Genomic DNA, 11747 nt, shown 5'->3' with positions numbered 1-11747 from the left:
GAGAGAAAACCACCCCTAACAGGGCATGGATGCCACAATCCCTTCTCCTCCATTTCTCTGTTCTGTCAGGATTTTGGATAAGCACCCATACATGACATGTTTTTCAAGCCACCAGGTCCAGGACTAAACTGCCTAGTTGGCCATGTGGGATCTGGCTCCCTTCATTACCAGGTCACAGGACACCCCAGAAAATTCTGTAAATTTAACTGGGATCATGAGTTTAACCTGACCATGTTGGGCAGCTATTAAAGCCACTGAACACTCCACAGTTTACCTGGAATTAGGTTTTCACAAATCGAATATGGAACTTCTTCCACGAACTATGATAAAGTGAAGAGAACTTGGAGCACCATTTAGCTTCCCTTCATATGGTTAATGAAGCTACAGCCAGCATGCAATTGAGTTGAAAGGAGCCCCTAACCAACCGAGTAACCAACTGTGGAGACATTAGACTATTGGCCTCTCCGACAAAACCAGCCACTCAGCAGCCACTTGGAGAAAGCATTTTTCAGTCTGTGTGAAGTTTAAATCAAGCACAGAGGGTTCCAGGAACCTCTGCTCTTTGCTTTTTGAGGATTTTCCTACAGGGTGACTTTAACTCTATTTAAAGCAACCCCTCAAGTAGCCACAGCTGGAGGGTCATGGCTTGCAAAGTAAACAATAGTTAACTCAATTCAGACTCATGACTTAACAACAACCAGTGGCTAAATACCCCTCTATTAAACAAAATCTGAAATATCACTTCTTGGTAATTATGTTTGTTCACTAATGGATTTTAATCAACAACTGATAGCTCAGCAGAAACTCCCTCAATTTAGAGCTATGTGGATGATAGAAAGTTTGTCAGAACCACACATTTGGGCAAAGGACTAAAGAAAAGGGAACTTTCTAAACACCTTCCACAAAAGGCGGGGGTGGGGGGGAGTTGGGGGGGGAGAACCACCAAAAAATCATGTACTGGGACCAGCAGATGGTGTAAAGATTATGTTGCCAAACTCCCACATGGCCTACCATGGTTCAAGTCCCAGACCCAGAGGCCTGAAAACATGCCCAAAATCCCAAGAGGAGAATGGAGGAGAAAAGATTGTGGCATGGTCACTCCCCCTAGGGGGTGGGTTTTTGTTTTCTGTCTTTCCAGCGAGCTCATGTATTCTACAGAAAAAAATCCAAAAAAAAAACCCAAAAAACCAGCCCTGTATTTTGAAAACAAACAGAGTGTACAAGTATGTACCCAATAAACAGTCTGTAACTGTACAAGTTGCAAAGATTTCCTTTGGAAAACACATTTAAAATAAATGTCCATTTTTTTTTTTCAGAAGTTGTTCAAATCCTTTTATTTTTTTTAATTTGCATGTGCTTGCTGGAGAGAGAGAGGCAAGCACCCCGCATGGGGAATGGCACGCTACAGTCCCTCCTCCAGCTCTTCCTCCGCCTTTCAGGATTCTGGGCACACACATACATGCAATTGGCATGTGTTTGAAGGTTGGAGGACCTGAACTGCACAGTAGGCCAAGTAGGATAGTAGGATCCAAGTGCGTTAACCAGCATGCCACATTACTTAAATCCACCCTAAACCTAGCTGTAGCAGCACAGGTATTTTAGGGCACTGTTGTGTGATACTGGAGCCATCTAGGAAGGATCAGAGTTCAGATACCTGGTCAGTCTGAACACAGAGATATGTCAGTTGTCTTGGCTGGTTGGAAGGCTGGAGGGAGTGAGATGGAGAGAGGGCACCACGGCAAGTGCAATTCTATCAAGGATACTTGCCGGCCCTCCACCACCACCATGAAATAAACTTGTAGACAAAATCAGGGCTGGCACCATTGTGGCTAAGTCCTATATGTCAGAATTGGATCCTACATGGTCTACCATGTTTTCAATTCTAGCCCTGGCTGCTTGAAAAACACACTGGAGCTTGTGCGTGCATGACCAAAATCCTGATGGGAAGGAAGAAAGGACAGAAAGAGGGAAAGGATTGTGATGTGATCATTTCCACTAGGGGGGTACTTTCTCTCTACCTGGTGAGGGTACATAGCCTCTCATAATAAACAAAACTTTCTAAAAAGTTAAAAATGGTGAGGGCACATATCCTCTGATAATAAACAAAACTTTCTAAAAAGTTAAAAACTAAAACCATGTAGCCAATAGTTAGATGTGTGAGTTATATCTCAAACAATGCTGTTAAGTATTAGGTCCTCAGAAAAGTCATGTCGCATTCTTGCATAAAAAAGTGTTTTTCCAATGATTCAATAAAAAATAAAATAAAAATACCAAACCCTATACACATATCCTCTGATAATAAACAAAACTTTCTAAAAAGTTAAAAACTAAAACCATGTAGCCAATAGTTAGATGTGTGAGTTATATCTCAAACAATGCTGTTAAGTATTAGGTCCTCAGAAAAGTCATGTCGCATTCTTGCATAAAAAAGTGTTTTTCCAATGATTCAATAAAAAATAAAATAAAAATACCAAACCCTATATATTCGCAGATGAAATACTTTGGATTTACTTCCAAAAGAAAAAGAAAAAAAAGAAAAACATGGAAGGGGAGAAATGTATTGGGGCAGAGCTGGAAAAGATAGCTGCTAGCTGCTGACTGTTGAGGCTGGGTGACTGGGAGGTACACAGAGTTGACAACATTATTCTGGCCACAGGTGTAGATGTTTACTGTTTCCATAACAAAGGGTGAGAAAACAGCACCCTATACCACCTGAAGTGAGTTAGTTTGAAGTACCTGGATGGGTATCAAATATTCCCTTTATTCAGAATTTTTTTTAAATCCTATCTTTCTGATCATCTCACAAGAAAAAGCAGCTATACTGTATCTGCAACTGGCCTACTGCCCAAGCAGTTGTTAGTTTTCACTGAGCAGAGCCCAGTGCATCAGTTTCCTGTTCTTGAGTACAAAGTGCTAATGCTTGAGATACAAACGCTTTCAGAGAGTGCTTGAACTATAGGATTCAGAACTAAAGACTAAAGCAAGACCCACTACCCTCCCTCCCTTTCAGAAGTGCTCAATCCTTACTGTATCTAACAAACCATCATCAAGGAGAAAGAATTTATCAACAGTATATGCTCTAAGATAAGCGGTAAATTATTTGAATGGCAAATTACAAAAGTAGTGCACGAGCAAAGGACAGGAAGCATGGAAGCGAGATATTTGCTAAATGCTGCAGAAAGGAGTCAGAAGATAAAAACTATGAGGGTTTTATTATTATTATTATTATTATTATTATTAATCAGCTGAAAAAAGAGGAAAAAAACTCCTCCATTATCTCCACCTGTTTCTCAATGTCCATCCAGCTCATTCTCCTCGTGGGAGAGACCCTCACTCACCTCATTCACTTTCTCTCTAATGATGAGATCTTAAAGGAAAAATCCTACACATCATAAAAGATTAGAGACCTGAGTACCACAAAAGTTTAAAGAATAATCAATGAGAAGCACTTAAAAAGAGAAAGGCCATGCTTTCTTTAAACCCTCTGAACTTCACCTTTTGCCAAAACAAACTGAAGGAGCAGTGATTGGAACCTGCATCCTGGTTTATAAGGAAACCAAGATGTATTAGGTCTTGCAGAGATGAACGGATTGGTTGTTCACACAATGGGTCTCACCGGTTATGCTAGATTAAATAGTAATAAAGATGCAAACAATTGCAGCCCTTCATGCAGGCAAGGCTGTGAATCATGGCCATTCACTGGGGAAAGGACTCCGGTACAGGTGCACAAGAAGCAAGAGCAAACAGTAAATGGCTTTTCAGATGGCATCCTTGCCAGATTCTTCAAATGACCCTGTGTTCACTGCCCGCTTCCCCTGCAAAGTTACCATAAGATTGTAAACAGACCAAAACAAATGAAAAACTTTCTCTGCATACAACCCAGCAATTGTCTCCCCTCTTACCTCCTCCTCCCTCCAGGCTTTCCAAAGAGAAGTGGGTACAGTGAGGATTCGGCCAGCCTCAAAGTCTGTAACCTAAGCCTATTGGGAAGGGCGCACCTGCATTTTTCCAAGCTATTGACTGAGAGGCGCTACTGGCATCTTGGTAGGGCTCAGTTTCAATGAAACCCTGGGAAATAATAGGATAAAATGATTAAGTTAAGGGCCTCTCACTTCCCTGCCTCCTTCCCACCCCCCACCTCCCCTAACAGGATAATACTAAATAGGCAGGCTTATTTGTACAACTGGATTAGATTTATAAACGACCTCAATGATTTTTCCTAATTGTATAATTTGCATCAACTGTTCACAGCTTCCTGCCTGTTCCAAGGGCATGTGAAGTTTTACTTGTTCCCCTTTATATAAAGCCCTTGAGAAGCCTAGGTGGGCTGTGAGCCCTACCATCCTCCTCATATCTCCCAGACTCCTTCATAACAGAAAGGGAAACTTTTCTAGGAAAGCCTTCGCCACCAGGAAATCTGACGTGGAGGGACTGGCTATGAGATAGGAAATAAAATTTAAGCTCCTGAGGCCTTAACTTCAAACTGTGCACCAAAATCATGGAGGTGATCAATCTACAGTGGGGAGTTGACCTAAACATATGCCATCATCTAACTTTGTCCTCACGACAGCTGAAAAACACGGTATTAATACTCCATTTTACACAAACTAAGAAAAGAGGTCTGCCCCAAATCACAAGAGTTGCTGCAGAGTGGAGGCAACAGGAATGCACCTTGGAGACAACTTTCAGCCTCTTCATTATCACTACCTAGGTGAAGGGTGTGAGCTGGCACGACCACCAAGGATGAAGGCACCAGGGTAAAGAAAACTTCATCCTCACCGACCTACCCCCTTGTTAATAAACCAAAAGACGACCAGGGGGCAGTCAGGTGGCAAATGTCCAGTGAGAGGACATGAAAGAATTAAAGGCAGGAAGCAAAAAAAGAAAAAAAAAAAAAAAGAGTATAAAACCCAGCTTTTACATAAAATGGAATGGGGGATCAGCAGATGACATAATGGCTACATCCCTGGACTCCCACACAGTCAACCACGTACATCGAGCCCCGGACCCGGTGGCTTAAATCTCATGTCGAGCATATGTGCATGTGTGTTCAAGACCCCCAAGAGAATGGAGAAGGGACTGCAGCCTGGCTATCTCCCTCCCCCAGGGGGGTGATTTCTAGCTTTCTGCCTATCTCTATCTCTCTGTTGGGTGCACACGTCCTACAGCAAAAAGTCTCCCAAAAAAAAGTAATGGCTTTTGGGGCCAGCAAGTGGTATGGAGGTTAAGGCACTGAACTTCTACATGGCTGGCTGCAATTCGAGTCCTGGACCTGATGTCTTTTTTTTTTTTTTTTTTTTTTTGGGTTTTTTTTTCCTATAGGGGGCATGCGCTCCGCTCGCCAGACAGAGAGAGACATAGAGACAGAAAGCAAGAAATCACCCCCCAGGGGGGATGGTCACGCTGCAATCCCTTCTCCTCCATTCTCCTCTCAGGATCTTGGGCATGCACGCACACGCGCCCGACGTGAGTTTTAAGACACTGGGTCAGGGACGCGAACCGCGGTCGACTACTTGGGAGTCCAGCGACATAGCCATTACGCTAACTGCTGGTTCCCCTGGACCTGATGTCTTGAAAATCATATCTGGCGCTTGTGCGTGCATGCCCAAAGTCCCAGGAGGACTAGAAGGGAAGGGACTGTGGTATGGCCATCCTCCAGGGGTGACCTCTCACTTTCCCTCTGTCTCTCTCTCTCTCTCCAGCAAGCACACACACCCTATGGCAAAAACCTAGACAAAACAAAAGAACAAGGAATGGTTTTTATAAGCAGATTAAATGTTTCATTCTTATTTTAGAAAACCATAAAATATATGGATTAAAAGCCAGAGTATTAAATAATAATATAAATTATAACAGTATAACATATAAGTATTGAGAGTACAAAATATATAAACTGTAACACTACAGAAACATGTAACATTTCTGGATAAAAGTCACAGGTATCTCTTGCCCAAAAGGAACATAAACTGGTAACTTGCAATACGACCATTAACAAACTGCAGTTTTGACTTTTTTTTCCCCTGCGATCTCTACTGATCCATTCACTGTGCTTAATACAACAATGCTATATACAAAGATCTAGAGCAGAACATTTCTCAGCCCAGTCAACTGGGCAGTCTAGACTGCTACTCTAAACTCTCCAGTATATAATTTTTTTTTCTTTTCCTAGTTTTTGCTATAGGGTGTGAGAATGTGCATGCAAGCGCGCACATGTGAACTAGTGAGAGGAAGTGAGAAATCACCCCCAAGGGGAGATGGCCACACTATTATCCCTTCTCCACTCTCCTCTTGAGATTTTGGGCATGCAACCACATGCACCTGGCGTGATCACCAGGTCTGGGATTCAAATAGAGCAGCCAGCCATGTGGGATTCAGTGCCTTAACCTCCATGCCACCAGCTGCCCCCCCCAAAATATTAAATCCTTTAGGCAAAAAGATAAATAAATACTATTTCCAGAGGATAAACGGTTGTAAAACAAATCTTTTAATCTCTGGTCTTCAAAGTCTTATTTCTTTGCAGAAAAGATAGGAACTTTTAACTTGAAACAAAAGCAGAAAATAATCACATTACTGACACACACAAGAACTGAAGCCATGCGGTAGACAGACTGGACCCCAACTGGTCAATGTCAAGCGTCAGTCATAAAAAATTAAAACACACACACACACTAACGGTCCCTAAATTTCCCACAAGCCAGTGAACATTCAAGATTTTTAGATATTTCCCCTCCTCAGTCTGGGAATTTTCCCTTCAGCCCTCTTTCCTCCTTCTCAAGACAATGCCCTCAGCCTTTGAAAACTGCATCCATTGTAAACAGCTCTGAATATTAACACAGCCCAGAGTCCTGTTGGCTTTTAAAAGACCCCCAGGGTTTCAAATTGCAGTCACTGAGGAGGGGGAAGGTCCCCAGTGAGTAAATGTCACCAAGCTCATTCAAAAGGAGATGAAAGTTAGGCTTGCTCATGAAACTTAAAGTCCTTCAACCTATGGGGTAAGTCAGAGGAATCCCTTTTAAGTTTTAAACAAATGAGGAAAAGGGAAAGGGGAAAAAAAAAAAAAAAAGACCCTGGTACAACCAACATCCTTTATTGCTTACAGCAACTTTCAATTCAATGAATCTCTTTTCTAGATTTCCCTCTCCTGTGGCTATTTTAAACACCTTCCACTCGGCCTTCCCATCTAACAGAACTGTGAAGCTGAAGCAGGTGCAGGACACTGGGCCAGGTGCATTGTTAAATCACACAAAACCCCAGTGCTCGCTCTTGCATTCCTACCCACCCTGAAAGAGAGGATGCTGAAAAGACTCCGCACCAAGGAGACACCTCAACAGAATGGGGGAGAGGCCCTTTCATTGTGAGCTTCGTGTCTGCGGGAGAGAAAGGTCAGCCAGAGGCCGAGCCGAAGTGCTCAGGGAAGCAGCATGGGGAACCCAGGCCGAGTAATTAACACTGGAGGGAGGGACCCTTTAAGCACCGGGTGCAGTGCTAGAGAGGCAGACAAGGGGACATCTCCAAGCCAGCTCTCATTACGGGACCCTGAATTTTCATCTTGAAGATGTCCTGGAGAAATTACTGTCGACAATACATTTTAAAAGCCCAAGTGTTGTGAAATCTAGTAACCCAAACGTAATTATGAAAAGAAATGAACATGCTCTTGAAAAAGGGGGCAGAAAAAGCTCTGACATCTCAGAGGCAAGAGAGACACAGGGTACCAATAGAGTTCATTTATAATGGGTCCTGATGGTCTCTGGACACTTCCTATTTGAGCAGTACTAAAAACTTAAAATTTTATGATTATAAGTGGGACTTAAACGAAGTGCCTTTCCCGCAAGGCAACCACTATTATTTGCCAGAAACCTCACCCTATTCAAAAAAGGTGTCAGACAACTAGTAACAAATTCTCCAGTATCAAATGGGAAGTGAGGCCAGCTAGGAGACACTTTTTGCAAAGAAAACGAGTTCAAGCCTAAAGCTCCCTAAAACTTTTGCAAAGAAATAGATTCAAATTTAAAGCTCCCTAAAACTTTGAGAGCACTTGCACCTTTCAGATTTCTATGCCACTACCCCATGTTCAAAATAATCCCAACCACAGGACCCTTGGCTCCTGCCACAAATAGGAAGGTGTTTAAGGTTTGTTGAGATTTTAAGTGATATGGAGACAAAGAGGAAAATGAACTGAAGAGATTATCTCAGGAACATCCAGACAATGTTGTACTTCTTTAAAAAAAAAAAAAAAAAATCCAGGAATCTTAGTTAAGATCCTGGAACAATCTGGTCATCTGCATTTTAAATCTAATTTGCATGAACAGGATGGGAAGTATTTTCCAAATCCTTAATTCACAACACCCTGCACACCTGGGCCTTGAAGCACAGCTGTAAAATCTGAAAGACAAAGGCTCTCTTTACTTCCCACTACAATGGCAACCATGGTTTCAGTTCTAATGTGATCCTAAGAACCACCTATGTGCCAAAACCAGCAAGGTTAGATTCAAGCCACCTGACTTGGTATTGCAAACACATATGCAAGCAGACCCAAGTCAAACTCATGTCAGTGTGGCTTGGGGGACAACCACGTTTGGTGTCCTATGGTAACTGGCCTTGCTTCTGAATGCTGTCATGCACAGAGCCTGTTTGCCTTCCCAACGGCAACCCCAACGGGCCATCACTTACTCTCAGAACGTGTAAGCCAGCAATATTTTGTGCTCACTGTGCTCAAATTTTTTGCCACAGGTAAGCATCGAAGGTAAACTCACAGCTCAGAAGCTGTTTTGAGAGCCGTGCTCTAAAAAATAATTTCAAAGAAAGCAAACAGCTAAGTTCTAAGAAGTTCAACCTCTAAGGTTCTGGGAAGTGGGAATAAGGCTTGGCAGTGCTTGGTGCTATTTATGAATGTGCTGGTTGGACTGATCTCGGCGACGTAATGGGATGGGAGACCTGATTCGGGTTTGACTACTACAACTATACATTATTGTGCTGAATCAGTTACACTCAGGCCCCAGGAATGAACCTATTTTCCCCAGTCTCGGTTCCATTCTGTTTACTGTATTCATATTATATTAACATTCACTAATAAAAAGTTTTACTTTCCTTATGCTAGGCCTAGGATCAACTCCAAAATTAGACATACTGTTTACCAAAGGAAAAAAAAAATGTCCCATAAAGCCACAGGTCCCCTGCTATCTCAAAACCCACAGCCTGAAACTGTTTGAACTAGCTGCAGTAAATCTCATTCATGAGGTTATAAACTAGCTCAAAGCATTTTCGAGACACAATGGACTTAGAGAGTGTGAACTTGGTGAAACTGTAAGATATTACAGAGAGAGAGACTTTCTCCTCTAAAGACTCTGTGAATCATAATCAGGAATATAAACTGTTACAAATATCCTTACAGAATTTTCAAAATAAAACTAATAATTTAAACTGAGAAATCTGAAGTCTAGGGGGAAAAAAACTTGACCTTTAATGAAAAAATAACTTTGTAAATATTTTTCAAAGGATAGCTGTCTTGTACTGCATACTATGTACTACTAGAAATCACACCGCTCACATCTTAAAATCTAATCAGTGTAATAAAGTCTACTGAAGCTCAAAATACTCATTTTGGTATTTATTGATCATTAAATATGTAAGTAAAAGAGAACAGACAGCAACTTAAAGGTATTTATGCCATGTGAAGTGTCACCCCTGGGCAACAGAAAGCCTAAAAAACAACCAGTAGCGTTTTGCTCCAAAAATTAAAGGGCAAGGCAAAGTAGATCTTGTGATCACAGAGAGTGTAAATAAGACACTTGGTCCTCTCCCAGGAGCATTTCAGAACTAAGTGCCTTCCTCACAACGGCACCGACACATGGCACTGGTAATCACTCTTCCAACAGGTGAACACTTCAGTTATTCTGATTCTGTCCGCTTGATTCTATTAAAACGAAACAAAAATATTACCTTTATGTATGGGGGGAAAAATCCAATTCAGACTGCCTCAGCTAAATAAAATATTACCTCAGGGCTATACAGGGCTCTTTTTCCCACTACTTAACACAGTCACTGTTTGTGCTTAAAACCCCTCCTATGGCCACTGATTTTCACTAAGTCAGTGAATTCCACAGAAGCAGCAGATATTGAAGAGAAAACCTAACTGTACCTATAGAGTCCTGGCCAGTTTCAGTACTTCGTAATACTTGCTCATGCAAAACTGTGGCCAGTGGGCCAAGTTAAGAATCTGTGCTCATTTGAGAGGGAGAGGATCTTCATGTTATAAAGCAACTAGCTTCTCTTCTTCCCCTACCAAAGACACGTTTCCAGACCACATTTTCTTCGATGAAGCCACAGGTGTTGGTTAAAGCTTGTGCTGCCAATTTTCTCTTTTTAGAATAGAAACACATGCCTGAGGTTACTGCTGTGCCTCTTCTGTGTTCTAGAAAAATGTCCAATTAGTCAACTGAAAAGCAGAGTTTTCAAGCTAGGCCTTTTCTGGAAGGTACTAATAGTTCCACAGAGATGCTCATTACTGATAACTGGACAGGATTTGACTCATGGACCAGAATTTTTAGACGTAAAAGAGGGCTATTCTACCAAGTTTACAGAAGTCTAAGGTCTTTTTTTTCCTTGCCAAATCTCCTGTAAGAAGTGTCCTACTAAGTTCTGATAGGTCAAAATCCTGCTGGCACACACACTCACACAGAAAGAGCCTCTTCTGGGTGAAACAAAGTCTGCTTAAATTGGCCAAGCCCCTGGCACCCTCTCTTGAAGCAGCACTACTCCAAAAACTAATTTGCACCATTTATGGAGGAGAAACTCTTCAGGGTGGGCTCCACCCCACTGGATCGTCAAGGCCAATGGCGCCCTAGGGAACAGGCAGGAAGGGGTCTGGAACATAGCTCCATACAATGCCAAGCAGGCGGAAAAGGACAAACTCCCAGACCTCCAAAAGCTCTCCAAGCCCTCTAACTTCCTTCTGCCTGGGGCTGGAGACAAGTCAGGCCACTAAAGTCCGCAGGGATCAGGAGGCAGCTAAGCACACACTCACACTCATAAATAATGCAAATGGAAGACCAAAGCCAAGAGTCACCTTCATTCATTACTCAAAGAACTGGATTACAGGAGAGGAAAAAAGAAATACCCACAGACCCCAAACGGACTTCCCTGCACTCTGCTCCAGACGTTTCCCACCCTACACCCACAAGGATACACGAACACTCACCTCCAGCCTCTTCACTCATTCTCTTCTAGATTTCCACTGACCCTCACCATCACCCTGCCGACCCGTGCTCGTTCACATACAGCCCCCACGACCCGCGCTCGCTTAGCTCCAGACCCAACACTCGCTCTCGCCCACCTCCAGCGCCCACGACTCACACTCGCCCACGTCCGGCCCACAACACTTACACTCGCTCAGCCTCAGACCCTCACGACTCACTATCGCTCACTTCCAGATCCTCAGAAGACACCCGAGCTCACCTGCAAACATTCAAGACCCATGCCCGCTTACCTATAGACCCCAAGACGCGCACTTTTCTCCTCCAGACTCTCATGCACGCTTTCCTCGTCCCTATCTCCCACGCTAACAGTCTCCCAGCCCACACAGTACCCAACGCGCACCCCTTCCCAGGTATGAACCTCCGCCGCCCGCTCCCCAGTGACAGCGCCCGGGGGGCGCAAGGAGGCGGAAAGGGCAACACTCACAAGCTCCGGGTCCAAGCCGGCAGGTCCTCCGGTAGCGCCAACAGCCCGCGCCCGCCGCCGACCCGAGA

General features: G+C 43.3%; 1 protein-coding gene across 1 annotated transcript in view; it reads right to left on the bottom strand.

Annotated features, from left to right (window-relative positions):
- LRIG1 (leucine rich repeats and immunoglobulin like domains 1) overlaps positions 1-11747 on the bottom strand; it is a gene marked incomplete in the record, with an annotated part of 137400 nt that overhangs the window by 124952 nt on the left and 701 nt on the right. The window contains 1 exon segment of the mRNA XM_014592355.2: positions 11680-11737. Coding sequence (XP_014447841.1) covers positions 11680-11737 — 58 coding nt within the window.

The sequence above is a fragment of the Tupaia chinensis genome, unplaced genomic scaffold, assembly GCF_000334495.1.
Source record: "Tupaia chinensis unplaced genomic scaffold, TupChi_1.0 Scaffold000682_1, whole genome shotgun sequence".
Lineage (NCBI taxonomy): Eukaryota > Metazoa > Chordata > Mammalia > Scandentia > Tupaiidae > Tupaia > Tupaia belangeri.
This window is presented reverse-complemented; position numbering and strand designations above follow the sequence as displayed.